The 17,925-nt window shown below is 34.3% G+C and overlaps 1 protein-coding gene across 6 annotated transcripts in view; it reads right to left on the bottom strand.

Annotated features, from left to right (window-relative positions):
• Positions 1-16,116: 16,116 nt before the first annotated feature.
• Positions 16,117-17,925, bottom strand: part of LOC111507947 (aminopeptidase A) — a 123,302-nt gene continuing 121,493 nt past the window's right edge. For all 6 annotated transcript variants that reach the window (XM_023163362.2, XM_023163339.2, XM_023163370.2 and 3 more), the window contains one exon: positions 16,117-16,352. In XM_023163362.2, coding sequence (XP_023019130.2) covers positions 16,206-16,352 — 147 coding nt within the window. In that variant the 3' untranslated portion in view covers positions 16,117-16,205. The remainder of the gene's footprint in view (positions 16,353-17,925) is intronic.

Here is a 17,925-nt window from a genome sequence, read left to right as displayed (position 1 = left end):
GAGATTTCTCTTAGAGAAAAGATGTCCTAGGGGACTGAAGGAACATATGTTGAAGGTTTACTATTTTCTGAGCACTGAAGGGTCGTAACACCACCACCGAAGTTGAGGTAAGTAGGAGTAAACCTACAACTCAATAAGGGGGCTTCAGCGGTACTTGCAAAGGTTATCAGAGAGTTCATTATTATATAGAAGAACCCTGAGATCATAAAGAAAAATTATGGAATTAGTGGGGATCTGAGAGGAATTAATTTATAACAAAAGTTCAGAGACCACTTAGAACATGAATAGTGATCTGTAAAAGAGTAAGTATTTTACCATTGAGTAATTTTGGTTCCAGGGATTTAAAAGTAGTTGAACTGAAGACGACCAGCGAGGAAGGACCTGAGAAAATTATCATCAGACCAGCTCCCTTACGATAGTCCGGCACCACCGACCTTGAACTTGTAAAGCAAATGATTCAAAGATCATAATTGGTTATGATACCAATGCACACTAGCACGTATGATATAAAAAACTGCAAAATCTCTCGGACACTCAAAAAAATGAAGAGTATGGGATTCATATAAAAGGTTCCTAACTGAATATAATGAAGCCCTCAGAGAGTTGAAGATTCATGAAAGAGGCAATACGACGAGGAGATCGACTGACCTCAGGTTTCGATGAATAACCTGAGAACAAAGACCAGGGAGTGCACAATAATGAAATGAGAGACTATAAGAGGGCTTTTTCAGGTCCACCTATCAGTCTCAGTTAATATCCGGGGTGTCATCAGATATTAACTCACATTTCTAAAGAAGCTAGCCACCCGTGTCAGCGAAACGTCTGGAAGAAATTAAAATCCGCGGCCTTCAAACCCGAAAAATAGTGGAACTTAAAACCTCGGCCGCGAAAGCCTTAACAATTTTGTTAGGAATAATAGAAGTTCCATAGATTCAATCCATTCCTAAGAAGTTATAATGTAGTACCTACATTTCTAGGAAAAGGTAAATAAAAAAGAAATTGTATATGACGTAAAAACCACGGGATTTATTTAAGGACGAAAACAAGTCAAATATTATATGAATCAGTAAAATTTTGTGCTGTGAACTGTGAGCAATATGGAAAGTGGAATCAGTCTAAGCAAACGCAGACGTCCGAATCTATCTGAAGGAGAAAAAACTATTATATACAATGTGTATTGTGGGCTCCGCGAACGAAATGAAAATATGTTACATAACGAAGTAGTTAATCTGTGATGTGATTTAACTAAAGTGTTCACAGAATTCTCAAAACCTGTAAAGAAAATGAAGATGAATGTGATAATGTATTTAAAGGCATTGAGAGTAGGGAAAGAAAACAAATTCATCTTGATGATTGCACCAAATATGCGATATGCGAGGTTGGGATTTTATTTCCATTCGGAAATAAAATCCCAACCTCAAAAAAAGACGAGAATGATAGAATCACTTATGGTTCTGTTATTCCGTAACTGAATGTCATCCCAACGATGTCTTTATCCTGAGGAGTGTGTATCCGTGCCAAGATAATGAATGACACTGAGTCTATCATCTGTCTCTACGGAACCTTCGAGATACCGGGCACCATCTCGTCGTAGCATCGCCTTGTCACGGTAATGCGGGGCTCTGCCGTGATTGACCTTTTTTCCCAAACTACTCGTGGGACTTTTATGGATAGCGTAAACTTGGAAATTTTTTTTGAGGCCGAGTCTACAGAGGAGATGGATGTCGACATTACGTCTCCAACTGACCTTCCTGTAAATTTAGATCAAGAGCAAGAACCTCTCAACTCTCCAACTCCTGATCCAATAACTGAACCTAAAAAAAAGTTTGGTGATGCAGCTAGGAAACGACTGAGTCGTCTCCTCAAGAGCGGGGTACCTTATGAAACCGCCTTGCACCAAATTCTTGAGCGGCGTACGCAGAATCTGTCTCAGGTGGAGGACCAAAACCAGAGGCGAAAAAGCCCTGCACGGTTGAATCTAAGGCATCTTCAGGTCTGGCTGACGTGCAAAAACTCTCATATAGGAAGGTTGTCGCGGGTATCAAGGTGGTAATCTTGCACCTTGACTATCCGACTACCTCATTAATGATGAAACAGCAGAGCATATACTTTGTGCCTGCCCCGCTGGGGACTGAATCAGGTTTTTAGAGTTCGGCAGAGCCGTACTCTTACCATCTGACCTGAAAGACAACTCACCATACAAACTAATCGGCTTCGTTAAGAAGCTGAGTTCATTTGATCGAGTGTGAATAGGTGTGAGCCACAATAAACTCTTGCGGGTTGCGGGTTGCACTTAGGACCTAACCTAACCCAACCTTACCTTTCAGTTCAAGAAAACAAGCGACTAGTAGAAGGAAATAGACGCGCGAAAGTTCTAAGGTTTTTGAAGATTTCACCAAACCTGGAACCAAACGCTGTCGTCGTCATGTACAATGCCTCCTACCACAGTAGTCAATTGGAGCAGTCACCTGGCGAGTTTGGCGATAATATGTTAAAAGTTCAATAAAAATTCAATTCAAGTGGGATCTCGACACTAGAATGGACATTGCAATTGAACCATTGATTATTTATTACCTTGAATAATAGCGATCGTCATAGTTGCTTATCATCCGACGAGTTTTCTTCAGACGATAATGAATAATATAATACTGTAAGTAATTTTAAACTTTCTGCAGTATTAGTGGTTTATTCAATTTTTTTTGGATTATTTGCAAAATTTCACAAAAAATCAAGATTAGACCACTAAGAGTCAATTTTACATGAATTATATTAAACTTTTGGCTCAAACGACTTTCTTGATTTTCTTGTGAAATGCTGCAAATAATCTCAAAAACTATACGATTAGTCTAAGATGTAATTTTTTGAAGAATGGCTTTTTGTCATGAAACTAATAATGAAGATTTTCCTCCTCTTGGCAACTCCATCCGTTGACACAATGTTTATTTTTTTATATAATTGATATAACTCAATTATCATTTGTTGAAATACAGTGGAAATTAATTTTTCCTCATCTGTTCAGTATAATTTCCGTACGCCACTACAAGAGACAGGTTGAAGCAAAAACTACAGTCATTTCTGATTACTAAGTGCCTATTATTTTGCCACTGTGATTGTCTGAGGTCCTTAAGATACTTTCTCTTCTAGCATTGTCAAACAGATGCAATATTGAAAATGACTCCAAAAATATGGAGCAGGAGTGAAAACTTGAAAATGTTACTTTCTGGTCCAGAATTATTATCAGATACATGGTGCTCTTCGAAAATTCAAAACCGAATCTGTTTCTGGTGAAACTTGAAGTAACCGGAAAGTGAAAACTATTCGAAAACCTCCCCTTTTCATATATCATTTTGATATGTCAAATCTCATTTTGATACACCTTGTATTCTAGAAGTTATGACCTGTCTTATAGATTTGTTGGAACTGGATATAGTCGTGAAATGACATGAAAAATAACTTAAAGGTACTTTGTGAACCGTAATCTTTCGCAAAATCCCTTTTTTTGTACGTACCCAGTTCCTAGAAAACTCATAATTGAGAGAGAGCTATTGGGTCGGAGGATAGTATAAATATTCAACTCCTTGAAAATCATTATCTCATTATCTTGCCATATTCACTGAAAGTGTCCCAAATTTAATACATTCTCTACTTCATTTAGGAAACTGCCGACAGCGTCTCAAACTCAGGAAAAATAGTCTGCTGATGTGATATACCTAAATCATCATTTAGCATAAGGCATGGGGAGCTGTTTTTAACTGACAGTATCGATATCTTGCTGGTTCAGTACCAGTTAGTTAGTATATGCAATATAGATTCTTCAATGACACAGCTTTATTGATTACTACAACAACAGGTCTTAAGAACTGATAATTCTATAAAATCAACAACCAAAAAATTAGCCACCAGGATCAGACCATGACTTTAAATTATAATTCAAATATTAAACAGTTGTTTATAGTTCACTTACCCTTGATTAATCAATATACAAAATTTCTAACTGATTCCAAGAAGAATCGTAACACACTCACAGATTGAATTAAACCGACTACATACAACAACTAAAAAAATAATCCGAAGAATTATTTGATCCAGTGACCGGTTTCTCTGATCTTTTATTCCCCAATCTAATTTCGCACGATTTTACAGAGCGGGCGGGGTTGTTTTCTCGAACATTGACAAATACACGCGGAAGAAAGACGTGGTGGCGCCCTCTAGTAGTGAGCTTTGCAGCAAATGCTCGAAGAAGCTGCAGCTTATTGATTTTCCCAACTTCGCATAATAAGTTTAATGTTATTCTGCTGCACGCGTCCTCGTAACTTGCTTTCCTTCATTTCCTTTTCCGTGTCCTGTTTTAGATAGTTACGAGGGATAGCAAGAAGGTATTGAACATATACACGGCAGCCCAGATGGAGAAATGTATATCGATAAGTTGGAAACGTTTAGTTGTAGACTATCACAATCAGCAGATTGGAACGGGAAGACATATTGTTTGACCTTCAAAATCTTCATTTTTATTGGGGCTTTTCCAAAGTTGAAAACCACTTTAAGTATTTATTTATTCATTTACGGTATTATCTATTTTTTTAAAATGATCATCAAATTCATACATATACTATCAGCTAGATGCAAAAAGGCCTATAAATTACAATCCTTTCACAGTCTTTTTAAATGATTTCAATTCCAAAGAAGAATTGAAAAGTTATAAATCCACATTGTAAGTGTCTGCAAGTCTCAAAATTCTACCTATAGACTCCTCATTCTGGCCGTACTTGGTATGATGAAAGGGTATTTTCATTTCTGTATTTCTTGTTCTCTTTGAATTCATATTTGAAGCTATAAGTTGTAAATTATTGTAAGATTTTAATCATTTGTGAGCCAGAATATTCAAGTCAAGAATGTCCAATATAATTCCATAGTTATATTCACCAATATGATATCCCAGTTTGTATACCTTAAAAACTTGTTTTGAACACTTTTAAGCATATCAATATCCATATTATATGAAGGGCAGCAAATGGTTGAGTTGTATCCGATTTTTGATCTAACAATTGAGCAATAAATGATTTTTGAGGAAGAGAGAAAAAGAGAGAGATAAATTTTCTGCAGATTCAAGGGTGAAACCTAACATTTTTAGTGCTCTAGAACATTTCCGTGATGTATTGTATTGCGGATGATGAACTTCGCTCTTTATTTCAAATGCTAGTTTGAATATATAAGTTATGTTGAGTTTTGAAATGATATGAAATGATAAAGGCGATATTATTATTATTATTATTAAGTAACATTTGTAAAATGGGGTGGGTCGAGAGTGATTTCTTAATCTTTGATTGTATTTGTTGTTTTTAGTTCCGATTGCTTGATTTTATTTGGCATATTTATGGGATTTTTGTTTCTGAAAAAAGTAAATTCATGACATTTGTCTATATTCAATTGCAATAAGTTCATATCACACCAGCGAAAAAAATTAGAGAAATTCACTATGGAGAATAACATCATTTGAATTATTTATAAATAGGTTGAAAAGTAACGATCCTAAATGAGATCCCTGGGGCACATATGGGGGTATGATTTCATTTGAACTCTTGAAGGGTTCGATGATGTAGAAGTGGTGAGCTGATAGATGTTCGTTCATACCTAGTATACTACTATAGCTTTTCCGTCGGTATATCATTACCGGCAGCTCAATTTTTTAAGGTTTCCGTATGAGGACATGAGAAAGAAATGATGGTGAAAATTTCCTAACACGTAAGATTTTTGAGTTATGATTTTTTTTTTCACAAAAATTTAATGAACACAACATTCCAAATTTGCTTTTCTCCTAAATTGAGGAAATTGTTTAAAATCTGGCAACACAGTGGCTCTACCCAGTATTCGATTCTGCTTCCGCTGTATATGAGACTTGTAACGCCGCTTCTTGAACTTTCGATACTCGAAGTTTCCAGAAAATAACCAGAAATACGGAACCGCTATAAAAGTAGCAGGTTGACAATATTAGGGAAGCGAGGTGAGCAAACACGCGAATATTAAGAATATTATATTGGTGTTGTTTTCGTGAATGAAATAAGTTGACTCCTGTGAACGCAGTATCACATATTTGAACTCGACGTACGCAACAGTACAAAAATGTCCAAAGTACAGAAACGTGGCTGCGTTAATCCCGCAGATAGTTTTTGCTATATATGTGGTCAGTTCACTCCTAAATCGCAAAAACGGCTAATTGATCAAATGACCAAAGTAGCTTACCATTAGTATTTTGGATGTGTTGTTGGTGATCAAGATCGAAATTGGGCTCCTCACGTATGTTGCCAAACCTGTGCAGCATATCTAAGTAACTGGTTGAATGGCAAACGCTCTTCTATGCCTTTTGCAGTTCCAGCGATTTGGCGAGAAACAACAAATCATTATGACTCTCACTGGTTTTTCAAGAAAGAGCAAACACAAAATTGTATATCCGGATATGCCTTCTGCAAGAAGGCCGGTTCTTCACGGAGGTTTACCAGTTCCAACACCCCCGGCAAATTGGGAGGAAGATTTGGAAATGTATGATGACCAGGCAGGTTCCCATGATGTGCCATAAAAAGACGGTTTTTTCTCGAGAGTGAAGAAAGAACACCCCATTTAATCGAACAACCTGAATTAAATAACCTAGTTCGGGACCTCCACTTGTCCAAAGAAAATGCTGAACTATTAGGGTCTAGATTACAACAATCTGTTTCTGTTTCTGTTTAAAATCTGTTTTTCCATTAAGCAGCTGTTGCACCCCTACGAACGACAACCCTCAGAAGTCGAAACTTGTGCGAGCTAAGGATTAACGAGGTCTTACCTTTCAACGTGTGATTCCTAACACGGGAATGGAATTTACTAGCCCCTAAAACCAAAGTTACAATATTTAAGAACCGTAACCAAGAGCTATCCTCGTTTTTTACTATGCAGAATAAAATGTGTGTTTGTGTAAATCAAAATGGTGTGATGGAAAAATTAGGATTTGCACATAACCCGGACGAATGGCGTTTATTCATGGATTCTTCTAAAACAAGTTTTAAAGCCGTTCTGCTCCATAATGGTAACAAAAGACCCTCTATTGCTCTTTCATATGCAGTTGCCATAAAGAAAACACACGAAAGAAATTCACTTATTCTAAATGCAATAAGTTATAATACGTATAAGTGGCAAATGAGTGGCGATCTAAAAGTCATAGGACTACTACTAGGTCTTCAGGGCGGATTTAAGAAGTTTTGCTGTTTTCTTTGCCTTTGGAACAGTAGGGCAACACAGGGCCATTATTAGGTAAAAGAATGACCTCCGAGAGATAAATATATTCCAGGTCAAGCTAATGTGAAGAATATACCTCTTGTTAATCCCAAAAAAGTTTTGTCACCTCCATTACACATTGAAAATTTTTGTAAAAGCATTAGACAAAGAAGGTGATGCGTTTAAATATCTTGAACACGTTTTTCCAAAATAAAGTAATGAAAAGCAAAAGGAAGGTATATTTGTTGTACCACAAATTAGAAAACTACTATGTGATCAGTATTTTGATCAAAAATTAAGTAATGTTGAATTAGCTGCGTGGAGTTATTTCAAAAGAATTATTTTAATCCAGTCATTTAAGCTTAAATTAGGTAAGAATCTCGGAATTCGAGATACCCAGCTGTAAGTCTGTAAATACTTGTATATTGACACCCTAAAAGTTGTCTCAAAACCTACATATGGTAGGTTTTGAGACAACTTTTGAGACAACTACAAATTTTGTTTGAAAAATTTTTTACACGGTGAACCGTTTTCGAGATAGAGGGCGGAGAGCGCGCGGTCACAGCATCACTTCAGGTCAACCGGTGCCTCCGGTCGAAAACGCGCCATATATAGTTGATGAATTATCGATAAATCAATGATTATAAATATTTGTCAATTTTTATTAACTATTATATTATATTTTATCATTTTCTTCATGCATTAAATCTATATCTTTTTGAGAAACTGACATATTTGGATGAACTAGCTGCAGCATTTGAGGAAGAAAATTGTTCGGCCCAGAGATTATTAGAGAGTGGAACTCAAACCTTATTGGCAGTCTATAATGCTCCGAAATCTGTGAAAAGTCTCGATCATCTTCGTTATATGCATTACGTCAAGTCTACAAAACTTAATAAACCTGTGCAGCTTTCAAATATTCCACCAACAAGTGCAGCTGCTCATCAACATTTCAACCGTGTATATTATCAAGTTCAAACTTGGTTAGGATATGATTTGGAACCCCAGGTATGGGGTTGGGCAATGCGAAACGATTTTCTGGAGCCTATCATGACAATTTTACCACCTGCTCCAGAAGATTTGCTAAATACAATTTTCTGCAACTGCAAGAGTGGTTGTGGTTCGCGATGCGGATGCAGAAAAGCGGGCTTGCAATGCTTTTTAGCTTGTGGCCAATGTAATGGGCAAGCTTGTCTCAATACTCTACCATATCAGAGCGACATTAACGAAGATGGAACCTTTGACCCCGAAATCATGGAAGAACTTGAGACAAATGTCGTTGAAGACGATAATGAAGACCAGTTTGAAATTTACCAGCAGCCAGAAGACGACGATGAAGAGGAAGAAGATGATTAAAATTATAAATTGAAGTTTTTGTACCCTTTATTCCATTTCTTTACTTTCAATAAAATGAATGTATTCAATGATATTTTTTAATAACAAGATTAATTCATAATTTATTTGTTTTTTTTTCATCATGTAAGAAGTTATAAATATTAATTAGGTTAAAATTCAAATATAATTCCTATATTTTCATTAACAATTCTGCAATTACATGGGCAGGTAAGTGCTGTTAAATAAATTAATACTGAATAAAAAGTGGATAAGTTAGGAAAAAAATGATAAAATATAATATAATAGTTAATAAAAATTGACAAATATTTATAATCATTGATTTATCGATAGTTCATCAACTATATATGGCGCGTTTTCGACCGGAGGCACCGGTTGACCTGAAGTGATGCTGTGACCGCGTGCTCTCCGCCCTCTATCTCGAAAACGGTTCACCATATAAAAAATTTTTTTAAACAAAATTTGTAGAGAATTTTGTATTCTACAATATTGATAACAAATACAGATAGCAAAAAACCCATAGGAAATGAGATATTCTAAAAAAAAAACGCAAAAAAACGATTTTTGTGACCTTTGACCTTGAAATTTAATAGTTGCTTACACCCTACCATATGTAGGTTTTGAGACAACTTTTAGGGTGTCAAAATACAAGTATTTACAGACTTACAGCTGGATATCTCGAATTCCGAGGTGAACTCACTATAATGACTGGACTATTTCGGAGTTTTTAGGTAACAAGAAAGTAGAAAATTACGAAACACTTGTAGAAGGAATTCTTGAAAACTACTGCAGAATGGGATGTCGCATGTCTCTCAAAATCCATTTCTTGCACTTCCATTTGAATTTTTTCCCAGAAAATTTGGGTGCTGTCAGTGACGAATAAGAAGAAAGTTTCCACCAAGACATACTGACAATGAAACAACGTTACCAAGGCAGATGGGATGCAGCAATGATGGGGGATAATTGTTGGTTGCTTATGAGGGAAAATGATGAAACATACTAACGAAAGTCAACATTTGAAAAAAGGTTATGCACAAAAGACTTCATTTGAATGTTTTTCATGTGTATTGTAAATAAAGTCTGTTCTCCTTGTTTGATCTAATTTTTCCCTATAATATGTGAACATTTTTGTATAAAATAAAAAAAACTATAACTCAAAATCTTTACGTGATGGTAAATTTTTGATGTTAAAGTGGCAGTCAGGATGCTTCAAACTCTCATGTATAGCCATTATAGTATTAGTCGCATTTTTTTTTACTTGTTGGCTAGTGTAATTAGTCAGTCAACTCGGGCGAGCCAGGCGAAATATATTTATACGAATATTATATCTGCTTTTCTTATAATATTGTCTGTTATTTATAATTAATCTATCGTTTTGATTATCTTCTTTTATAGCATCTGTTATTTTAGTATTCCCTTCAATGTATTCATTATGATGACTATGTATTATTGTGATCAATATGTGTCTGTGATTCCCAAAGGAATATTCTCTAGAAAAACTTCATAACACTTTAACAATGAGCATCATTTTTTTTATTTTTTATTTTTGCTAATGTGCGAAAAAATCAGCCAACTTTTACTTATATGCTTCCATTTTATGTCTTATATAATAGTATATAGAACTATATTACATTACTGGAGATTTTTCCACGAGATTTTTGTTACTTCTCTAGTGTTTATAAATTTGCATTATAAATGACATCCATCATATGCTATTTTATCGCCGCGTCGGCAAGAATTTGTTTTGGCAGAAAGATATTTCAGTTTATTCAATAAAAAATGTATAAGTATATCAAATGATATTTTTGTGCTTTTTCAAATCCATTTTCTGATAAATAAATGATGCCACATTATTTACCTATAAGTTATATTTTCAAAATGTGTATTTGTGTAACAAAAAAGCTTAACTCACTGATCTACCTCCCTATGGCACTAACCTGTCACTTCACAGCACATGAGCTGTGAAATGACGGATTATGGATTATAAATGAATTTGACCTATATAATGAAAGCATTCTTATACTAGTCGACGATAAATTCTGGGAGGTTACCTTTCAAGCGTTTCTAGTGAAGGTTGATGAGGTGGATAAGGCGAGTATTGAATTTACTGATCTTGCTTCCAGACGAGTTTAGACATTTCTTGATATATTCTTCATTTCTAAAATAGTCGCAATTCAAAATTTAAATTTTTTTGAGAGTTATTCACTTGAAACAATGATATTTAAAGGAATAGGTGATTATTCAAATGGAGAAATTGCAGGAGTCGTTGAGATGTAGGTAGTCGTTAATTGAGAAAAATTGCATAAAGGGATGAACATTGTTTTTCAGTTTCAAATACTAGATCTTCAGTGCTCTGATTCTTCATCACAAGGACCACGCCCATATGCCCATGAAAAACTAATAATCGTCTAAAATAATGACTGATCTGTTGAACTACTTGACAGCATAGAGTGCAATCATAAATAAAATTGGCAGGATAGGTATATTTCATAAATTAATACAAAATCAATAATCTCATTCAATGATGCATGGAAATTAAAGATTTCCATATAACTTGAAATAGATGTAGAAACTCGAATTAGGTAGGTACTTATAATTATATTCCATAGTTTGTTGATGAGAAACGTTTCCGGATACTTTTATTTGTTACACAGAACACAAAAGATCGAAATGGAAAAGGAATGGAAAAGAATAGACGTTTGTTCGTGCTAGGAATCGCACGTTGAAAGGTAAAACCCCATTAATCGAAGGAAGACGACAGCTGGCTAACAGAAAAACATATTTTTTTGAACAAAAATATATTCAAAATAAATATATACGAGTGACTCGTTCATAATTGGGTACCATTTTCAAGAAGAAGAAAAACTTTTTTTCGTTTTGACACATTTTATTTGTTTGTTTGTAACTCTCAAGTTCGGGATCTGTATTTGACAGAATTATCGACGTTATTGCTTGATCTATTCGCGGGCAGATGGCGCTGTACGTAACCTACTTGATATAATTCGAACTCATTTTACATGTATTCCTTCATTTGATAAAAGCATTTTTTATTAACACGCGTCTGCTGCCTTATTTGTAACTCTCCTTTGCGCGCCTACTGCCTTGGGCTTGGAAGCTGATTTTCAGGCTTCCCCACCGGAATCGGAAAATATCATTGGTAATTTTTCAAAACAATATACCGGCTGATTGATCCCAAAGTTCAGATAAAATAAATGTAGTTTAAAAATACTAAAAAACACGATTTTGTAGCATACGAAACTAAATAATGAAAAATAAATATAGTTTACAAAACTAAAAAACACACTTTTGAAGAACATCGAACAAAAAAGTTAAATATATATTTTTTTAATAAGCTTAAAACAATAACGAACGAAAAATATTAGTAGTATTGTGAAAAAAGCGCGGGCGATTTGTGCTATATTTTTTGAATATCAAGCGCCCGTCGTTTTTTTTCACAGTAATACTAGTATTTTTCGTTCGTTATTGTTTCAAGCTTATTTAAAAAAAATATTTTCAACTTTTCAGTTCGTTAGAAGCGTGTTTTTTAGTTTTTTGAACTATATTTATTGAAATAATAATAGAGTGATTCTGAAAAGAGCCACTCGTCTGTGAAATACCCTCTTTTGTTAACTGACCTTCGACAATTGAGAATTTTACAGAGAAAATCTCAGTTCCATCCACATTATTCATAGAATACTCTATTGTTTTAGTTATTGGATTGTAAAATATATTTCCTATAATTGATAATATCCATGAAGTGTCCTTCAATTAACTATGAGCATTGTAACAAAACAATCTACATTTTCTTAAACGATTTCAAATTATCATTAATTGTTTATAGAATACCATTCTTTCATACACTTTCTGCATATCTGTTCACCTAATTTGTTTAATCTTTCAACTGTTCCATTAGTTTTTGGAATTCATAAAATTTTATTGTTCATTACCGCCTGAATGAGTTGAACATGTTTCGAGTATTCATCAACCAGATATTAATAGATAGATAGAATTTACTGCTATAAATGTAATGAATAATTGGGTAAGAGTTTGAATTTTGGGCTAAATTTGTTTTTTAATTAATAGAGAATGGATAAGTCTAAGTTTTTCATCGTATCTCAATTAGTTTATAATTTATAATAAGTTTTAAACATAAAAAACCAGGTGAGGATGATGGAGTGAAGAAGAACAGAATTTTTAAAATTTGTTACGAAATGTGAATAATTTTTTTTTCTCTAGAAATAATACATAATTGTTTTTGTTACATTGAGTAGAGAGAGAAACGGAATATATGCAATTTTTTATTGGAAAAGTCTAATTGGAGTCTCCAGAGTGCTCCTCTTTCTATTCTTGCATTTTTGCATTTGCACGTTGCATTTTTTTTTGAAGAATCGTTTGGCAATTCCAAGACTCATGTACGCCCTCAGATGTTCCCCCACTTGGTCAAGTCAGTTAGAGCTTGATGAATTTGATAATTTACTCCGTAACATGACGGAATATGTTACAAACAATTATTTCAATAATGATTCATGGCTCCAAGCAACGCTTCCTGTAAACCTTGGCAGACTAAGGCTACGTTCGGCTTCTTCCTTAGCTTTACTATCGCCAGTCATTATTGTTTCTGATCTCAATGATTCCATCCTTCCTTCTATATTCATCAATATCAAAGACGTTCTTTACACTGAAGGTGAATCCCTTTTGAATGCCGCAACTAATATTGCTCCTCCTGCAGATGAAAATAAATTACAAAGGCATGGGGCATGGAACCGACCTGTCCCAAACATTAAAAATGATAAACTTCTGAAATCTACAAGTGTATACGAAAAAGCTCGTCTGAAAGTAGCAATGATCAAGGAATCGGGTGCTCGGTTGAATGCTTCACCTGTTGCATCTCTTGGAACGATGAACCTTTCAGAATAGCAGTAGGGTTGAGGATGGGTTTGTCTATTTGTGTGCCTCATACCTGTGTTTGTGGTAGTCTAGTTGATGAGAAAGGTACGCATGGTTTGACTTGCAGGAGAAGTGCAGGGCGTACATCTCGACATCACCAGGTGAACGACATATTGAAATAAGCTATGGTGTCAGCGTATGTTCCTGCAATTCTGGAACCCTTAGGTACCAGTCGAGATGACGGTAAACGACCAGATGGTATGCCTCATACCATGGAAATAGGTAAATCTGTGGTATAGGACTCCACTTGCGTTGACACGGTCGCGGCTTCCCATCTAGCCGAAAGTTTGAAGCCTGCTAGAACTGCATTATTGTCTGGCGAAAAATTAATACAAAAAAATGCCAAAATCTTGGTAACAACTATCTGTTTCATCCAGCAGCGGTTGAAACTTTTCGAGTTTATGGCCCGGAGTCTCTGTTATTCGTTCATGAATCCAGAAGAAGATTAGGCTAAGCAACGAAAGATTGCCGTTCTACCTTTTTTTGATAGAAAGAATTAGTATTACTATTCAACGTGGTAATGCTGCTTCGGTCCTTGGAATTATTCTTCTTTCACATAATTTTGATGAGATCATGCATTGCCCTCATTTCAGAACAGAACTGAAATCTCTTCAAAACAACCCGAGATATGTGTATATTCATCAGTCTCCGATCAAGGTTAGTTCGCAAGTGATTGATCCACCTTCTTCTTTTTCGTGAATAGCATTTTGAAAGCGTTGTTCATGACGAAGAATTTCAAGAACGAGGTTTTAACGATAACAAGAATGTTTTCTAGTTATTCACCAAACTCAAACACCTGTTCATGCAGCTGCAGTTTCGTAAGAACCCACCAACCGATTTCCTAGGGTCTTTGAAGTCTACTAGGTACTCTTTAGGACAACAAGAAGATTGTTCCGAAACTTTGCAGATATACTTTTTCAGAATTTTCTCTATTTTACGATTGGTGTTGATTTGAATACTTATAAACAAAGGTCATCGAATAACTTTCTCAAAAACAAATTCAGTAGTTATATATTAATTTTTTTGATAATTCTACTACCAAACAAGTGGATGCAGTGCGTGATTTAGTCTTTACATTTGACGTCAAACTTATATTTTATCCCTATTTTAGGCACAATTTCTTGTTTGTACAAAGTATTGGGGTTCATCATGAGCTTCTCCCAGACAGGATGTATGAATATTCAATTCTCAAGTAAACTGACGTAGTTTGATAAACAAATCCTTAAATATACAATGATACAGTCATTGTCCTTTAGGTACCTGCAATGTCATTTGAATTATGTCTATTATCTGAGATACCAAAACAATAATTATTCAACTTCTATAACAAAATTACTGACTATTGATCCAAAAAAAAACAGCTTATGGGTTGCTCCAGATACAAATGGATCCTAAACTAATTGTTAAATTTCCGCATGTCTGGCCTGTATAAGCTGCTGAATTTCTACAAAATGAATACTTAGGTCATCAGTCGAACAAGTTGAATAAATTTAGTAATAATATGATACCTATGTAGTGTTTGTGGATGTTTGTGTTTATATATATTTTCTCTGTTCATTTCACTTGAGTGTTTCCAGAACAATTTTTGGAATTTGTAAGGAAAAAATGTACATTTTGGATCAACTGTGTTCGTAGGCTGGCTTACCGGATGTAAAACCGATATGTTATTTTGATATAACTTTTACGATCATAAAATTGTATAGTCCATTTGGTACTATCTGAGAGTGAAAGAATTTCAAGAATGCTAACATGCCGGTACATCAAAGAAAGCAACATAGTCGCCTCAAGCAGGTGGCACTGTAATTCATCCAAAAAGTCACTAAGATATTTATACCCGATTTGCCCCTTGAGGACGCGGCTAATTAGCCATTAAAATAGTGAATGACGACAAACGACATCTAAAGAGGCGGCCGATGGTTTTTGCGTCGCACTGAGAGTATTCATACAAATTTTCCAATGATATATTCTGTATGGTGCAAAGATGATTGAAATATCGTAAATATTATCGTGATTTAAATATTTTATTTTGAAATGGACATAGTTTTCTATGGAAATAGTTTTCTATTTAGCATCGTTACCTTCTACAGCTCTATAAAATAATAATAATAATAGTGAATTTAAAAATGAATACAAATGTAGAATGGGCAAAAACTTATTGTATTTCATAAATTAGACTTTAAAAAAAAATCTAATTTGTCAGTAACTTGAATTTATAAACTTTTGCATATAAAAAAATAATGTATCATCTGGTGACGTTTTATAAACTATCCATTTTTTTTTATCCAACCTATATTTGAATCAAACCATTATAATTTGTGGTTATAATTCATCTTTCGATGTAAATCAATTTAATATTATTATTATTGACACTGGATGATCATGAAGATGGATAAAGTCTTCGAAACGTCACCACATCCTAATAACATCCTAGAATTATGGAACTTCACTGTAGGATTCGACTATTGGAGTCATTGGAGTGTAAATCCCCCATAACCAATTGATATTTAATGCCATTGTCATCAAAACGATGTTAGGTAGAAAATAAACATAAATTGAAACAACCTTACATAAAAACAATCTTTTATTCACAAATAAATAAAAGTGGGAAAAACATATAAAATATAAACAAGTGAAAAATTCACTTGAAGTAGGAAAGTTTACGAACTGTATGTGGTTACCCAGTTCTCGACGACTGTCCTGTATCTAGACAGCCATCTGATGTTATTCTGGACAGTTTCCAAGGCTTTCGCTCGGCTTGCTTTACCAGCCCCAGCATTGGGATATTTTTCGAAAAACGCCTTCATCTGTAATTCAAATAAAATACTTCAGTGAGGAAACCATGCAATCAATGAAGAAAGAAGAACTGGACTGCGGCATCTTCCTTGATTTATCAAAAGCCTTCGATTGTATATAACATGATATTTTTTTATGTAAGAACGGCACTGACATGATTGAGATATGCAAGAAATATTTACTAGTAAGACGAATCAAAATGACGAAAGAACCGACTGAATTATATCAAAACCAATAAGAGTGTAGAAGTGCCACACGAGTAATCCTTGATAATGAAAAAAATAATTGTAATTCCTCGGCAAAGTTTTCATGTATTAAAATCAATCATACTTTGAGTTGGACAAATCGCATATATTATATATAAATATATATATATATATATATATATATATATATATATATATATATATATATATATATATATATATATATATATATATATAAATTTATAATAAATCTTAAATTTAATCTTTCATAACAATTTTATTCAAACAAAAATTTTACATTATACACTAGAGTACACTTGGTACTCCCAGTGAGAATATATAAGTTTTATCAATTGACAGTTGTCACTCTGGCATTCTTAACGTTCTATCCTCAGACTCGTTCATTTGAATCCTGCACGCATGATGTGAATAAGGGTCTGACGAAAAACAATATTTCATAAAAAATAATCTCAAGCATTTAGAATTGTATATCAAGTTTCATCTTCTCCAATGTATCAACATTTTTTCTTCAACATCAATGTAACCATCCACACATAAGATGTAAGTCATGAACATTTAATATTTTTGATCTTACTTTAAAACTTATATTATTGTAGTTTCACTGATGATGGAAATAAAATTTTCCGGAAGCTTGGAATAACTTAAAAACGTACTCATTCACTTGCTGTAATACCCCACTATCCAATAGTTTATATATATGAATTAAAAAATACTTTTATTTTCAAGATATTACTAACTGCATATTGAGCTAATTCCTACTTGGCTTTGAGGTAATGAATAACTCTGTAGGATTCACGTTACGAATTGAGCATAGTTTTCTGTGTCAAAGAAAAGAAGTGTATACTATAATGACTCTGAAGCCGGTCCTGACCGTTATCTCAGACACCAAACATATGACTCACCGCGAAATGAATGCGATCGACGAATCGCCACGAAAAGAATAGATAAGTACCGAAACCGTTAGAGGTATCTAGAACGTTCGTTACCAATATAAAAGGTCGGGTCCTCGCTCAGAGAGGGAGTCTGTATCTAGAAAGTGAATCGGGCGTTTAAAGAAAGAATTCTAATCGTGAAGATAAATTAAGCGTTACTTGCTAAGTGTTGTATATAAATTAGTTGTGATAGTGAAATATTGTAAAAATAAATTTGTTTAAGACAGTTAATTCTTAAATTCGTTACAACTGGTGATAAGAAGTGGATTTTTAAAATAAATTTGTGAGCGCTTGGGGTACACTCTTTGTATCATGTTGAAATTGACTATAAGACTTATTCGTTCGCGTAGAGACTGGTGATTCATTGTGTTTCGACAAAATGTGTTCGAGGAAAGTGCGCCTAGTGGACTTGAAAGTCGCTAAAT

The sequence above is a fragment of the Leptinotarsa decemlineata genome, unplaced genomic scaffold (genome assembly GCF_025532065.1).
Source record: "Leptinotarsa decemlineata unplaced genomic scaffold, Ldec_3_MD MMD2_tig00000026_RagTag_RagTag, whole genome shotgun sequence".
NCBI lineage: Eukaryota > Metazoa > Arthropoda > Insecta > Coleoptera > Chrysomelidae > Leptinotarsa > Leptinotarsa decemlineata.
Note: the sequence above shows the minus strand (reverse complement) of the source record. Positions and strands in the feature narration are given on the sequence as shown.